This window comes from Desmodus rotundus, chromosome 9, assembly GCF_022682495.2.
Source record: "Desmodus rotundus isolate HL8 chromosome 9, HLdesRot8A.1, whole genome shotgun sequence".
Classification (NCBI taxonomy): Eukaryota; Metazoa; Chordata; class Mammalia; order Chiroptera; family Phyllostomidae; genus Desmodus; species Desmodus rotundus.
The window spans coordinates 39,780,251-39,797,412 of record NC_071395.1 but is presented as its reverse complement, the minus strand read 5'-3'; the positions used below and the strand labels follow the sequence as shown (position 1 = coordinate 39,797,412).

Here is a 17,162-nt window from a genome sequence, read left to right as displayed (position 1 = left end):
CTCATTCCAGCTCCTGGACTTGGCAATCCCCCATCAGCACCGTGACAGAGACAGAGTGCACCTCCTAGGGAGTTTGGCCATATCACTAGTTTCTGATGGAGAAATCAAGCACCAATGGGGGTGGAGGTCTGAGGGGTCCCCTTGCATGCCCCGGGGTCCTCTGTACCATCATGAAGGCACAAAGCACTCAGCCACAAGACCTACGAGGGGCAGGGGCTCCTGCTCAGAGAGCCACTAAGTAATGAGGACTCTGAGCACCCAGCCCTGCTCAAATCAGCCAGGGCCTAGCGGCTGGTGGTTCCATTAGTGCTGAGCGGGGCATGTGGGGACAGATGAAGAAGTAAAGGTAAGAGGTAGGGATGTAGGGGGTGGGGTGAGGAATGCAGTGTTCGTGGCCTGGGTCCCTATGCTCTATTTCCTTACAGAACTATGTAAGTTCTATCAATAGAACTGATCCTCTATTTCCAAAGATGGTCTGCCCTGAGATAAGCTGCATTATCAGAGGGTCCCCTCCCCAGGCCTGCCTGCCTGCCTGCTTGCCTTGGGGTGGGCCTCCCGTCCACAGGGTGGGCCTGCCCACTGAGGGCTCAGCCCCCATCAGTTCACCCCCAACCCCAGATCCTGGGCCTGGCACCTGTGGCCCCTCCCTCTTCACCAGTGATGCCAGCAGAGTGAAGAGACACGATTTGGGCTGGGACTGGGTGGGTAGCCCTCTCAGCACCCCCAACACTTATGAGCAGAAACTAGCTCTCAGAAGGTACCTAACATCAAGAGAGGCTGACAGCCCTCGAAGCGTGCCTCAAAGAGCCCTTGACAGCGCCACCGTTCCAGGAGCTAGCTGCCTGCGTCAGTTTAATTAATCAGTGGAATGCATTCAGTGACACTTCCCGCACACAGGAGGAACAAGTGCTGTTTCAAGTGACATCAGAGAGCAGGCACAGCTCCACCCTCCGCACGCCCCCCCCCAGAAGAAGAGGGAGGGACAGGATGGCTTGGCCACCGTCGCCCCATGCAGCCCCCAGCAAGGCCAGGCTGCTGAGGACAGCAGCCACCAGCTGCCAACCAGACAGAGACGGAAGCATAGCTCTGACAAGCCCTGAACAAAATGCACGTGGCTCCTTTCAGCAAGCGTGTCCGACCTTCCCTCCTAGGGATCTCGCCCAAGGAAGTCAGAAATCCAGACAAAGCCTTTCTGTTTCATTACTGAGAGAAACACACACATACACTCACGGGCAAGAAAAACTCTAACCTGCTGTTCAACAATTGTGAACAGATTGGATAAACGATAAATCCGCCCACTGGTGCCAACTAAATAACAGCAATGTTCTTAGGATGGATCTGTTATCTGAAAAAATACGAAATGCAAAGTCAAGAATACAGTAAAGCCCCAATTAAGAGCAAAAATCTTTAGAAAAAGCCAAGGACATTCATTAAACACAAAACATGGTTCTTTCATTTGTGGAGTCAAGAAAAATCTTGTGCTACTTATTTTTCTAAACCTCTTTATGGAGCAGGTATGTGATTTAAGTCAGAGTGGGCAAATTAAAGGACGCGGGCAAATCCGGCCTGCCACCTGTTTTATAAATGAAGTTTTGGCACAAGGCCCTGTCCACAGTCGCGCTGGCGCTGCTACAGCCGAGCTGGGCAATCACATGAAGGCCGCATGGCCTGCGATCCCCCCAAATTCACTAACTGACCCTTTATAGAACATGTGCCCAACCTCGATTTAAGTCATAATTTGTGCAGGGTAACTTGGGGTCTAAGGACCTCGGCGGGAAACCTCCCACGTGCCAACTTCAATGAGCTGCATGAACAGCTACAGATGTGCATTGTGGGCTGAGTTGTGTCCCCCAAATTCCTGTGTGGAAGCCCTGGACCCTAATGCGACTGCATCTGGACATGGGGGCATTGGGAGACAGTTCAGGTTGAATGTGGTCACAAGGTTGGGATCCTGATCCTCTAGGACTGGTGTCCTTTTAGGAAAAGGAAGAAGGGACCTGAAATCTCTCCCAGGTTCCCCATCCCCCAGCACATGAAGACACAGCGAGAAGTTGGTGGCCTGCAAATGAGGAAGAGCCCTCACCAGAAACCAGGGACACTGGCATGGGGATCTCAGACTTCTAACCCCCAGAACTGTGAGAAATAAACGTCTGTTGTTGAACCTGCCCAGTCAGTCTCTGATACTTCGTTACAGATGCCTGAGATGGATGTCCTGGCGGGAATTACTACTGTCCCGTTTTTTTTTGCAAAGCATGGCGGCTGCACACTCCCCACCCCTGCTTCAGGAATCCAACTCTCATCGTGTGCAGGAACACCTAGAGCCCCTGCCCAGGTTCGACCTCCAGGTTACCTACCCTCCTCCTCCCGCCACCTGCAACCTGAGCTGGCCACTCACAGTGAGGAACACCCCCCCAGTGCCCAACGGGACCTCAGAGGGCTGGGGCCAGCTACACCTCACCCAGACCTGGGCCAAGACCCTGCCTTAGAGAGGACCTGGGGCCCAATGGGGCCTGCCCCACGCTGTCTGGAGGCACAGTCCCCCTCCTAGCTGAGGCTCCAGCTCTTACCCCAAGCCACAGATCTCACACATTCTGCCTGGGATTGCCCCAGGGTTTTTGCATTAATGAACTCAGATCCTCATAAATAAAGGAACACAGGACATAGATCTTTGAAATGACATCTCAGGAATAAAGGCATCAGACCCCGGGTCACCCAGTTCACTGAGAAGTATTGTGCTAGGGCCTACAGCAGAAGGTGAAAAAAGACCTTCTGGGTGGGGTCTTCTTGTTCTATTTTTTGTGGTGGTGGATGTGTGGGAGGGGGTTCCTCTTCTCACTGAATTAATCCCCATATGCCCCACCTACGAGCAGTAACATTCGTGTGTCACTAAGGGAGACAGCTAAGATGAGGTCTGGTTACAGGCGTGGCTTCCTCAACAACAGAGCTTGTTTCAAGCTTCCTGAGCCTGCAGAGCAGTCCTACTAAGAGCCAGCAGCTCTAAGGGCCTTTAATTTCCCAAGAATTCCCCTTTCTTTCTAATTTAAAAAGAAAGGCACTGATCTCAGATTAGATTCTGCAATTGGGGCCATAAAAATCTAGAGCAAAACGGTTTCCAACTTTTAGCTCAAAATGAGTACCATCTTCTACATCTGAACTATTATACGCTCTGAACTAATAAGGCTGAATTGATGCGGTTTCACCACACAATGCTGGGTCCTGCCCTGCGGCAGCTTACGGCACAGTTGTGGAGAAATACACACATGTGAGGAGATAGGAATGTAGGTGCAGAGAAGGGCTACATCCACTCGGTCCATTTGACCTTGGCTGCCAGGACTTGACCCTCCCCTTGCGTGCCAGGAAGGAGCACCTACTATGCACTCCTCTCATCCTGCCACTCAAGTTATTGGCGCTTTTGCCCAGATGAGGCCCTGGGAGAGGGATCCTTCTCTTGCTTCCTTGCCCACCCCATAACTCAGCCTCCAGGACTTACCAGGGTCCTCCAGAACCCTAGTGTGCATATGCCCAGGTCCAGGTCTGCGGGAAGGGGGGCAGAGGGAGAAAGGGGACAAGATAAGCAGAGAGGGGAGGGGAGGGAGGGAGGTGAGAAGGGAGGCAACAGGAAGGGAGAAGAGTGGGGACAGATGGGGCAGGGAGGGTTTGGCATGGCTGGAGCCTCACAGGGCAGAACCCTGGCCACCCCAGGGCCCAGGGCATTCCCCACACCACACAGGGTGCTCCCCACACAGAGCCTCCTATTATATAAGCCCTGGCCCATGTGACCCCAGGGGCTCAAGCCTGTCATAGACTATACGAAAGGCCGGGGGTCTTGAGAGCTCCAGCCAGAAGCTCCACGAGACACACACTTGTCACTTCCAAATGACAAATGACAAGAGTTACAACCACCAAGTCTAGAGGCCCTGGGCCTAATGTGAGAACCGAGCCAAGGACAGGAGGCTGTCGCCTTGTGACTAGAGACTGACATATCAAACAGCCCGACACCCGTGCGAGGGTCTCCCAGGACCTGCTGCTGAGTGGGAGGAAAATGAGAAAACGGGGCAGGGTGGAGGTCCGCCACTGGCTATCAGAGCAAGGCACTGTGGAGAGACAGATAGATTTCTTCTTTCCAAAGCACGAAGCACAGAAATCGAATGCAGTCTGGCTCAGAGCCGGTGGCCCGTGGGGCCCAGCAGCGCTGGGCTGGAGCTGTCCTAGCTGTGGAGGGTGGAGGGCAGAGAGGGCAGAGGGCAAGCTCGGAAGGTCTATGGCACCTAGGCTCCCCATGCTTAGGGCACATGGCAGGGCACCGCCCAGAGCAACCGGCCACCAGCACAAGACCCTGACTGCCACTGCGGACCCCACTGCAGAACTATAACCGAGGACTGGCTGCCTGGACTCCACCTCTCCAGGCTTGAAAGCAAAACACATTTATCCTTTTCATAGGAATGAACGTGAATGCCCAGTACAACTTGGAAGATCTTACTACTCGCCATTTCTGCGGCATGAGGCATGCCCAGCACTTCATTGCCACTTGTGGGTTGCTACCAACAAGTGGGCCTCAATCAGCAGGCGGGAGGCCCTCAATCCCCTGGTCCTACCTCCCACCCTGTTCCCTCCCCCATCCCAACGTCCAACCCCGCTCCAAACCTTCCTGCTGGGGAGCCAGCTCCACACTTCCTATTCCTCTCTGGCCTTGACCCTTGGCAGCACTGAGGCACCAGGGACCTGGTGGCTGGTCACCTCAGGAAAGGTGGAAGTGTCATAGCAGGACTGCCAGCAATCAAAAGAATGCCACGCACTCCTTGTTGGGAGCTTTCAGTGGTCTGTCCGGGCTCTTAGGGCGCACAGGCAGCCCCTACAGCGACTGGCGAGCCTGGAATAAAGTGACGAGGCTGGGCTACCTTGGAGCCCTGGGGTCTTATCTGCACATTTCCTCAATTTAAACAGTACTGAGCTTTAAGCAAAGGCCACCTCTTTTAAAAAGGCTGACTAAACATTAGAGTTTGCTCATATAAAATAACAAAGCGAGAAAATGTGGTAACAGGCCTAAAAAGAAAATTATTAAATGTGGTTCAATGAAATCATTAATCCAACAGCATCTGACTACAGGAACCCTCTTACTTTCTGATCGAGCAGCAGCACCAGCCCCAGACCTAAGTCAGGAGCCAGGCAGGACGTGCAGAGCTACATGGGGCCCAAAGGGTCCAAAGGCCTCTGAAAGTGCCCTCTGTGCATGGGGTGGGGCCCTCAGGAACAGTGAGCCCCACGGTGGGGAGGGGGGTGCTGGGAGGGGAGCGGGCCAGGCGTGGACTTGTCCCCCAGCTGACAACTCGCTGTCACCTGCAGGGCCATACATCCAAATCCGAAGGCCCCCTTCACTCCATCAGCACTTCCCGGCCCTGGCCTTGGGAGCGGCAGACCCTGTGACCACTGACTGCCCAGGACACCTCCCCTTGGATGTCCTGCTGAGCTGCCTGAGAGGACAGGAAATGCCCTATATCTGTGCCATTGATGTGGTCACCACTAGCCCAAGCGGCTCTTAACTAGAACTTGTGGTAGCAACTAAGGCCCAGAATGTTTAAGCTTACTTCATTTTAATTAATTTACAGCTAAATGGCTGCATGCATAGCTAGTGACTTCAGGATACTCCAGTGTTGGAGGTCACAAGTGTTGGACAGAGCAGCCCAGCACTGGTCCTTCTTCCTCACTCTGCTCATTAAGTGGCCCACTGTGCACCCGGATACTTACCCCCCACTACTCGCTGCCCCGCACCCCCCTACCCCTTCTACTGCAGAGTCCCACAGCACTGACCCTGACACCCAGGCCCAGACTGCCCCTCCTCTCCACCCTACCCCGCCTACATCTGGGCAGTCTCTCTCCCTTTCTCTCCTTCCTCTCAGGTACTCTGCTCTCTGCCTCCCCCGGCCCCCGTGCTCCCAGGGGTACAGGGCTAAAGAGTGCTCCCAAATTCATGCCTACCAAGGACCTCAGAATGGAACCTGATTTCAAAATAGGATCTCTGCAGACTGGTTTAGGTGAGACCCTACTGGATCAGGGTGGGCCCTAAATGCAATGGCCGATGTCCTTACAAGAGAGACAGCTACACAGAGGGAGGGTCATGTAACAACAGAGGCAGAGATTAGAGAGATGTGTCTACAAGCCAAGGGACACCAAGGACTTCCAGCCATGCCCAGAAGCTGAGAGAGGAAGGAGGGAGCTCCCCTGGAGCCCTTGGAGGGAGGATGGGAGAGGCCAAACTGCTGCTGCCCAGCTCCCCAGTTCATGGCACTTTGTGGCAAGGGCCCAGGGCATGAACACACCTGGGCCTCACAGCAGCACCAACAGGAACCTCCCCTCCTCCAAGCAGCACTAGCCAGACTGTCTCTCGCTGCCCAGCCCCAGCATCCCTTTTGCTCTGTGCGCTTTCTCTAGGGTCAGAAATCCTTCCAGCACCCTTGCCCCCCATTGGTCTCCTCCTCTGCACCCCATCAGTCTCCATGCCTCCCAGCTGTTGAGCACAGACTTGCAGGATGACTGCTGCGTGCATGCCAAACAATGAGGGTGATGGACATGTGTCCCATGACCGACTGCAGTGAAGGTTGGGGGGCATAACCTGGTGCTGCAGCTCACAAAGCGTTAACCACTCAAAGATGGGGGTAGAAACCCAGCCAAAAAGGTGGCATCTGCTCTGCTCTGCTCGGAGGGCTCACAGATGCAGGCCCCCTGTTTCTGATGTGATTACCAGCCTGCAGCAGAGCCACCACCACAAACCAGTTCATTAGGAAATCCACTGGAAGCTCTCAAAAGTGCTTCATAAACAAAACAATTAGGCGCCAGCAGGGGTTCCCTTGGTCCTTGGCCCCGGGGTCTGCTTCCACCACTCCACTGCCAGCCGGACCCAACAGCCAGGGACCAGGCAAGATCTTGAGAACCTTCAAACGGCAGGACACAGCCCCCCAGGAGGCCAGAGCCCCACTGCCACCCTCCTTCCCTTCCTACATTAAAGAAGCCTCATCTGTGCATCACTGCTGGCCTCGCTGGGGCCCTCAGGCATGACATTGGTCCTTCAAGACCTGTCCCCTTCCTCTTCCTGTGCCCTGTCTTGGGGGGTCTGGCCACAGCTGGAGAGCCAAGAAGGTCCTCCTGCCTATCTGTGACCCCCTTCTGTACAGATGACAATGACAATGACAATCATCATCATCATCATCATCATCCCAGGAAGCTCTGAGCCAGGCACTTCCAAGGTCTTCCCATAACACTTAACAGCCGCTGCCTGCTCGGAGGACAAAGCCAGGCCCCAGTGCCATGCCAGCCCTGGGCCCCTCTTCATCTCTAGGCTCTCCCTTCTCCTGCTGAGACTCAGTCTTCCTCTCCTCCAGGCTCCACAGCCGCTACCACGAAGGGAGCCAATCCAGCCTGACCTTGTAACAAACCTCATCCATTGCCACAGCATTTACTTAGGCCAAGAAACAAACTCTGTCCTCAGCAAGACAGACCCTGGAAGGTGGGTGGGGATGAAGGCAAGTGCAGGAGGCAGAACAGGGGCCACATCTTCAATCTGCCCATGAAGTCCCTCCACCCAGACCACACCCTCATCTAGAAAAGGCCTCGATCCTCCCTTTGAGCCAGAGGTGGCCTCTGTTCCCCTGAGCTCACCAGCTAACAGCTCCAACAGAGGCCTGGGCAGCGAAGAGGAGGGTGCAGAAGGAAGAATTCACCCACTAAGGAGCCTTGCTAGCCCAAGGGGTCTCACCTAGTGACTCTGTACCCAGGGGACAGGGGGCGATGTCTGGGACATCTGTGTTTGTCATAATTGGGGGTGCCACTGGCATCAAGTGGGTGGGGGCCAGGGATGCTGTTCAGTACCCCACACTGCCTAGGATGGGCCCCCAAAGTGACCCGGCCCCAATGTCAGCCAAGGGGGAGAGACTCCCATTCTACCAGGAAAAGCAGCAAAGCCATGATGATGAGGAGCGGCAGACCCACTGACATGAGCAGACCGCGCACCAGCCAGCATCCTTCTGCCAGCGCTGTGTGGGTGAGGAGAGCATGGCTTTCTGAAGCCCTCCCTCCGAGCAAACGGGAAGTCTGAACACAGCTGCCTGTAATCTGGGGACAGCCCCAGACATGGGGACAGGCATAGAGGAAGAGAGTGGGATTCAGGCCCACAGAAGATGAAGACACCTATCTGTCACCCACCACAAGGGAGCTGCAAAGTTCCAGGGAGGACAAGGAGCAGAGCGGAGGCCTGTCAGGCACCAAGCATCCAGCTCTCAAGGAACCACAGACAGGCGCTGCTGCTCTTCAGGACACACACACCACCGTGAACAGAATTAACAGAAGCCACGGGAGCACACAAGACGAGACAGAGGCTGCTGTGTTCACGGAGGGGAGAGGGCTGCAATTACATTTGTGATTCTCTGCGACGTGTTCCTGCCTGAACGAACGTGAAGCCTGTCACAGTGGAGCTGCGCTGGAGGAGAAAGCATATGGAGGAGCAGGAAGCGGGGGGCGGGGGTGGAGAGAGGCACTGAAAATGAAGGGTAGAGACCATAGGGCCCCACCAGGGCTGGGCCCACCAGGGCTGGGCCAGGGCAGCAGGCCTCTATGGCCTCTGAACCTCCAGACCGGAGACAAGGTGCTTCTCAGGGGAGCCCACCAAGTGATCAGCCCCGCCCATGATGAGCCAGGAGGGGTCACAAAGGAGTCCCCCAGATCCGTCCTCCTGTGCATCCTCTCCGAGGGCAGCACTGCTTCCTCCCTTGTGTAGAGAGCACAGACGTACAAAGCCCATAAGCAGACACACAGCAAGTCTATGGTGTTAAAACTAGGGTCAATCAGGAAAAAATGGCATAAGAGTGTTTGGGTGAGGGAATGGAAATAATGCAAAAAAAGGCTGGAAAACATGCCTTAGACCCACCCTCCTAGATCAGAGCTCTTGCCTGGAGCAACTCTGCACCCCGGAGACACTAGGCAATGTCTGGGGACACCTGTGGTTATCACAGTGGGGGTGCTCCTTGCATTGAGTGGGTGGGAAGGGAACCAGGGATGCTGCCCAACCCCCCACAGTACCCACAATGCCTACCCCAGAGAACTGGACCCCGATGTCACAGTGCCACAGGGAAACCCTGCCTGAGACCCATCCTTCCTCAATGGATCCCACCTGCCGTCAATGGTCGCTTCAGAACATGGAGTTTGTTTCCAAAATGAAACCGAGCAGGAAAGGGGGTGCTGGCTCCAAGGCCAGCCTCCCAGGCTCCCCCACAGTCTCAGTTCTGGCCCTCCCTGCACCGTGGGTGCTAGAACACCCTGAGCTTCCGAGGGAACAGGCTCCGAGTGAACCACCAGGAATAGTGGCAGGAATTTCTAGGAGAAGGAATGAGAGGAAAATACACGTTTCACACAGCAATTTACTGCGGACCCCGTACACCTGGCCGCCCAACCCATAAATCAGAGGGTCAGGGAGGTGCAGAAGTGCGGGCGGGCATGGCAGGTAATTCGGATCCTGTAGGCTCAGGGCACAGGTCCATTCCAGGCTCCCCCATCTATCTCCACCCCCACCCTCACCTTCCGCCACCTCTCTCTGGGCTCCAGGTTAACAGCCTGGAGCAGGCAGCATCGTTACCAAATAGAAGGCTCACATTCTTGCAGGCAGCAGAAACAATTTGGTTCACACTTTACAAGTCATTAAGTTGATGTACCCCAGGCTGGGATTTCAGGAGAGGCCCCCACCCTGGATTCGGGAGTGGAGGGAGTTAGGATCACCTCCAGACATCCTCCCTGCTTGATGCCTCCTGGGGGAGGGAGGGAGCTCACGTTTCCAGGGAGGCTGTGCGCTCAGCAGGCAGAGCCCAGACAGCTGTCGGAAAACGAGTTAAGTGCAGCCAGGCTGCTGGCCTTGCAAACTGGGTTTTAAACCTCTCTCACTCTCTTTAATTCTGCAGGCAACTCTTTTAGCACAGCCTTGAGCCCATGAAGGAGGGGAGAGGTTCTTGTCAGGCTTTGCCCAGAACCACCCACCTAGAAAGCAGCTAGGGCCACGCTAGGCTAATCCAACGAGGCATGCAGCCTTGTAGGACTAATTTGAGTTCCGTCCTAAAAAGGCTGGTACGTGCACATTTTATTTTCCCTGAGTGAGAATGAAGCAATCCTTTGATCTCCCTATTGGTAATCCCACTGCAAAGACCACCATCTGAGCCTGTGCCAGGAATCGTTCTCTGAATCAAGCAGCCCCCGCCCTCAGAGGCCACTTCAGACAACCCAGCCGAGCACCAGACACCCACTAGGAGGAGGCCGCTAGCTTGGGAGACACTTAGGGCGGGGAGGGTGTCTCCTGCACCCAGCACAGGCACAGGCCTTCAAGAGGGGTGAGGGAGACAGAAGAAGGCTGAGGACACTCAAGGTCTGGCCCTCTTACTGCTGTGACCTTAGCAAAGTCTTTCCTTCTCTCTGGTCCTCGCAAGGTCATGAGGCCCAGAGTCGGAGACTGATGCTTGTTGCTTATATCAGTAAAACCAGAGAGGGAGAGGCAGAGGGAGAGGGAGGGGCGGGCAGGGACAGACAGTGAGAAAGCTACCACCCAGGAGATGTTGCTCTTAGGAAGAAGGTCACTCGAAATAAAACAAAAGCAGCAGCATGTGACCACAGGGGCACATGGTGATGAGTGTGGCTGGTTCAGGGACATGCCTGCAGCCTACTCTGACCTCAGACCCCATAGAGCCCTTGGGCCACCAGGGCCTGCCAGCTCTGCACTCTCACCCTCTCCCTGCTGGCCGGCAGCCCCAGCTCATTGTGGGACTCCCTCCTAAACACACGGAAGGTGTTCAGTGGGCCAGGTTTGTGCGAGACGCTCTATTTTCCTCTCTCCAGGCCAGGGCATGGGAGAGAAGAAAGCCCAGCTCAGAGCAGCCAGGGCTGGACTTGCTGTTAGGTCCTTGTGGTTTCAGCTTGACTTTTTATTCCCGTTTTAAAAACAAACCAACAAACGACTGCTAAAGGCAATGACAACAACAAAACCCTTCCACCTTGAGGGGCTCCAGGGGTTTATGAGGGAGTACCCGGGAAGGGCCAAGACCACTCCAACACCCCCACCCCCCGCAAAAGCTACACTTGGCTTTTTTTTTTAAGTTGTAGAAAAAGACAGAAACATATTGAGAATTAGTGTATATTTTAAAGGCATGCCAAATTTTACCACATATATCTAACATCTACCAATACTTGGGCAAATTCCCCTACCCCCACCCCCATCCCGTTCACAAAATAGGACTGTATCTCATGGTCCAAAACCTGTTTATTCATTCAAAGTGCCATATGCATCTTTCTATACCAATAAACCTAGTGGACCCCTTTTCATGGCTGCATAATACCCCATGGGTTCATCCAATCTGGTCACAGACATAGATTTTCCACTATTGTAACTAGCGGTCCAATGACTAGCCCTATGTGTGAAACCACCAAGCACGTGTTGAAAGGGAGGAATGCTACATCTAAAGACACACACATCCAGCTGATGGGAGACACCCTGTGGAGGCTGCCCCTTAGGGCCCACCAGCAGCCCATCAAAGCTGGATGTGCCTGCTCTGGACATGTCACATACATGGAACCACATACTGTGTGGCCTTCTGTGTCTGGCGTCTCTCACTGAGCACCATGTGTTCAAGGCCCGTCCACGATGTAGTGGGTGTTAGAGCCTCGGTCTTTTTTATGGCTGAGTAGAAATTTAAGGTCTTGTTTCCCCTTCTTTCTATTTGCCTTATTCTCTAATTTTCAACAATGTGTATTTGTCAGTTCCAAGTCTCTGTAGCTGATGGATGAAGCTGGCAAGATGATCCCAACCCCTACCCTGAAGCTGTAAAAAAATCATCCAGTAATCCCTACCTCCTCCTCTGGGGTCCCAGGTCCCCTCTGCTCACCCAACAGACTGGCTTGCGTTCTGAGTCATTACGTAGGAGCCCTTGCTGTTTACTGCTGGTGATGCCCAGCTCTCCAGATGGAGGCCCAGCCCCACCCACACTCCACCACAGCCCTCGAAGCACAGCAGTGATGGGAACTTGTGGTCCAGAAACTGTGAGGAAGATGGGCCACCCATTGATTAGGGTGGGTTTTTGCAGGAGCTGCTGGGTACTAGGTTTGAGTATTTGGCTAAAGGAACCCCCTTTTAGAGGAAATCAAATGTCTGCTCACTATTCCCTGCTCTTGTAGCCAATGGGCCCTTGTGGGTAGATGTCACCCATCCACTGGTGGGGTGGGGAGTGATTGCCAGCCAACCTGAAGGATGGCCCGGCTTGTCCGCGGTCCTGCCTCTGCCGTGCCTCAGCTTATTATCTGTAAGGTCAGGCGCCTTGCTGGTCTCTGCAGTCCAGACTAGTTACAGGAGCAGCAGAGCTTGCAAGAGTCAGGAATGGCTGCCCCATTTCAGCACCCCAAAGCCTGAGAGGTGACATCCAGGGCTGCCACACACGGACGCCTGGTAGCCAGTGGTCATTCCCCGGCTGAACCCCTTGCCTTCCTGCTGCAGGGGCTGGGCCAGTCAGGCCCGCCCGCTCTCCGAGGGAGCCCCACACCGTGCCCGGTCACCCGCCCCGAACCTCAGCTTACTCTGAGCGCCACAGGCCGCTTGTTCAGTAATTTCACGCTACGCTGCCTGGCAATGTAAGCGTGGAGGCCCAATCTAAGGCTCTGTACTTCCCAAATGTCACTTGTTTGTGAACATGGGCGGAACCCAAAATAGCTTATAATATCTGAGCAGTCCCCACTGGCCCTGCTCCGTTTCAGCTCTAACAGCCTCCCCAGGACAAGCCTGGCCCCCAGGCTCATGGTTCCACCTCAGTCCCACCGAGGTGGGCAGGCGCAGTACAGGCAGGTCCTGAGGATTATCTCTGCCTTGAGTCTTAGCACCCATGGTGTCCCTACGTAATGCAAACCACACAACCACATGCCCCGGGTATTTACTCCTTTACATCAAACAGGAAAATCCTGACATTCATGTCTCCTCTTTTAGTGATGCGCAGGGTCTCTGTCTGTGACAATCCCACCACGATTTTCTGAATTAAGTATAAAAAGCCCAATGCTTTTAAATCCTGGAAGTGCCTCCCCCATCTTCCTTGCTACAAAACCCATTTCCTTTTCTACACTGTGCTGAAATAGTAAAGCCAGAAAAACAGATAACATATTTTTCGAACTATAAGACGCACTGGACCATAAGATGCATCTAGGTTTTAGAGGAAGAAAAAAGGAAAAAAAAACCCGCTCCATCACCCACCCTGCCCCCAGCCAGGTAAGCTACATTTGGACTTACATCCCCCCCAATTTGTGGGGCAAGTCCATCTTATAGTCCGAAAAACACAGTAATTAGAAAAATAAAATCTAGCCGATTTGTCTAGAACAGCACTTTCCAATAGAAATGTAATGCAAGCCACCTTCGTGACCTTAATGTTTGTGGTCACCACATTCAGAAAGTAAAAAGAAACAGGTGACACTCACTTTAATGATACATTTTGTATAACCCAAGCCACATGAAAATATCAGGCTACATAACCAACATAAACAGGTTTTGGTGGGATATTTCCTGTTTTTTGTCACACTCGGGTCTCAGACACTGTGCGTGTTTGTGCTCCTGGTGCATCTCCACGCAATGGGGCCACACCTCAACACCAGACACCCGTGTGTAGCCAGTGGCCACTGTACTGAACATCACAGCTCAGACCCTTTTTGTAAAGGTCTCAGTTTAGAAAATGCTACATGAGCAGGGGTCTAGGTTCCAGGTATACTCCGTCCACAGTGACCACACGGTTTGTCCTGCCCCTGTGTCCTGACTGGGAACAACTGAGTGATTCTGTGGCAGAACCCAAGACTCAGAAGTCTCAGAGGCTGACAGGAAATGCCCCATTTTTCACCCAGCTGGAGGGGCTTCTCCATGTCCGTGTGCTCAGTGCCAGAGGGAAAGGCCCGCAAATGGCTGGCTTGTCTTTGTCATGGAGACAGAGGACCAGAAGGGGCTGAAACCCGTGAGCAGGGGCAGACTGGTGCGAGTCCACCCTGATGGGAGAAGCCTGCCATCTTCCTCTGGGCCAGACGAGACAGGCATCGATGGCTCCAGTGGCAGTCCTGGGAGGGAGGCCCCTGGCACCGGCCGCTGAGAAAGGGCTGGGCCTGCTGCCGGCCCAAAAGTCCTCCTTCCGGCTTCTCCCTCCAAGGTCCTATCATCCCCAACTTGACTGGGTAGGCCTGCAGGTCATGAGTATTGTGTATATCCTGTCACCCGGACCTCCAAAGCCACCAGGGGGAGAAAAGCAAGAGGAAGAAGATGAGGCAGGCACAACCCAGCTCCACACCCAACAGCTCCATAGACTTGCCATACCCTCCAAGCTGTCAATCAAAACCACAAAGACGGGTGCACTCAGAGCTAGGAGAATTTCAGAACAAGCACTCAGTTCAGATGTCACATCTTCTGGCAGATAATCAGCCCTTGGAGACCAGGAATGGCAAAGTACTGGGGAAAAAACCAGGGGTCTCCTCACTTCTCAGTATCCTCCCAGGTTGACAACACAGCAGGCAGCCCTCAGGCCCAGAGAGTGCAGGGTCTGCCATGTCGGGGTTCCTCCAGGAGATGGGGAGCCCCTGGCCCCAGGCCTGCCCAGGCCCTATCTACCACACACACACCCATCCCACTCAGGGCTTGTCCCCATTCTTCCGGGTGACAAATGTTCTGGGGACGAGTTCATTGAGGTCCCAGAAACAAACGCGGATAGAAAGTGGGGGCCTGGGCCCCAAAAGCCAGCTGCGAGGGACCAGCCCCCCATTTAGAGTCCTTCACTGTGTCTGAGGGCACTTACCTGAGTGGCCACCTTGCCATAATCAATCCACCGCAGGGTGGCAAAATTGGTAGACTCGGCGCAGTTGAATCCGTGATTGAAGCCGGCATGGTAGCCATAGGGAAAGGTGATCATGAACTCCCCGGCCTCCTGCGTGATCTGAGGAAAAAGAGTCCAACAGGTGAGGGGGGCTCAGAGTTAGAAGGAAGAGGGGTTTGTGCGTGGCTCATGGACCAGAAGCCACATCTGGCCCGGGGCAGGGACAGGCTGGTGGCAAAGAACACCTGGAGTCACCAATGAGCACAGAAGGGGGATGTGGGCTCAAGGAGTTCCCAAGGAGTGCCAGGGGGCCCTGACTTCAGAAGCCAATGGAGTCTGCCAAGTGAGAGATGGCTCCACCTAACTTCGCAAACTCCAGCCAACTTCCCACGTGGCTGATAAAGTAGGTATGGCAGCGGCCAGGTCAACAGCTCACTACCAGCCGCTGCGCACCATAGCCTAGTTGGAGCCCCGAGGTGACAAGGACTTAGCACTCCTCAGAGGGGTGAACTGCAGGTACAGAGGGACTGCTGGGTGCTACCATTCTAGGCACGTATTTTTGGTGAGGGGAGGGGATCTCCCATTTTGGAGGAAGGTGGCCATGTCACACTTCCTGCCCACTGTGGGATGTTTCCATACATCAGGGGGACAGACGGCACTGATGGCAGCTGCAGAGCCTCTGAGCGCAGGACGGAGCATACACACAGTGCAGTGACCCGCCCCTAGATGACCTCAGTCCCCTCGCCAACATAAGCACAGAATCTGTCCTTTCTATTCCAAGAGGTGGGGCCTTCCAAATGAGGTCAAGGAGACCGAAGAAGTACATCAGCATGTGCGGGTAAACAATGTCAAGGTCAGAGCTCTAAAGAGAAAGCTGATGTCTCTAGACCTATTCAAATGGTCTGGACAACCAGACACTGAAACAGCAATTCCAATCCCAGGAGCTGGGCATGAGTGACAGGGTGGGGCCCACGATGACTCCAGACTGATGCTTCTGAAACCACCACTTGAAACCTGGAGGAAAAGGTGGGGGCTGCAGCCTCACACTCCCCATCCAGGGAGGGAACACTTCCCATGACCACCTTCACTACCCCCTGCCACTCTGCCACTGTGCCCATCAACCAAGCACTCCAAGAGACGACTGTGCCCAAAGACAGACCACAAATAATAGTGCGCATCATTAGCACTCACTCTCCGGGACTGGGGAAGTGGGGCTGCTGGCCCAACCCACAGTTGTGGCAGCTGGGGCTGGTGGCATGGGAGCAACTCTCTGAAGTCAGGGGAGCCTGTCTTTTCTTTGACTTAGTCAGTAGAAGGCACAGAACAGAGCTTGTGCAGAGTCTGAGTAACCACCGCCCCAGACAGAAACAGCATTTCACGTACCCTGGGAACTGAAGTGCCCCTGTACCATTCACGCCAGTGTGCTTTCTGCACCATGAATCACGTTTCTTTCTAGGGTTTCACATAAACAGAATCAGACATCTGTACTTCGGTGTCTGGTGTTTTTGCTCGTCGAGATTCACTCAACCCAGGTGCACATCGGTCCTTCTCTCCTTTTTGTTCCTAAAGGGAATTCTGTGGCAGGGATGTATCACTAGCGCTCATTCTCCTGTGGACAGACTTTGGGGCTTTGGTGAGTAGAGCTGCTGGGAATGCCTGTGGGCCAGTCTTCTCTCAGACATAATCTGCGTGCCTTTTGAATAAGACCTGAAAGAGGAGCCTCAGGGTCTCGGGGCAGGTGCACAGCCACATGTCCAAGAAACCGCCAAGTGCTTTTCCACAGAGGTTGCCCATTTGTACCCCCACCAGTAGTGGGTGAGAGTTCCCTCTGATCCCCTCTCAGCACCTGGCCGTGTGCAGTGGGATCTCCTCTTGGCTTCGATCACCTTTCTCTGAAATCCACAGAAAGTCACACCAGGTTGGTTTGTGCATACATCTCCTTGTGCAAAATCTGTTCAAGACTTCACCACTCCCTATTTATCTTGCCGTTCATCTCTTTATTGTTGATTTGTAGGGGTTCTCAGGCCCGCTGATCTTTACTTATGCCCCCAGAGAGATGAGCAGAAATCACTGGATTCGTTTAAGTACCAGTGAGATGTCAAATCCTGGTTGGGGGAGAATGGGTAGCAGGAGGGATGGGTGGGGAGACTTCCAGAAGCCAACCACAGAGTCAAAAATCAATCAAAATTGACACAGCCTGGAGAAAAGCCAGCCCTTAAGAACACTAAGATATTTTTCTTTTCAAATAATGAATTGCACCAATCAAGGGAAGTCAGTGTGCATTAAGTTATATTTTTAAATTCCTGTCCAAGT

The 17,162-nt window shown here is 53.9% G+C and overlaps 1 protein-coding gene across 2 annotated transcripts in view; it reads right to left on the bottom strand.

Annotated features, from left to right (window-relative positions):
* The window catches only part of KDM4B (lysine demethylase 4B), a 128,275-nt gene that overhangs the window by 42,878 nt on the left and 68,235 nt on the right, over positions 1-17,162 (bottom strand). For both annotated transcript variants that reach the window (XM_053930563.1, XM_053930564.1), the window contains exon 9: positions 14,832-14,969. In XM_053930563.1, coding sequence (XP_053786538.1) covers positions 14,832-14,969 — 138 coding nt within the window. The remainder of the gene's footprint in view (positions 1-14,831; positions 14,970-17,162) is intronic.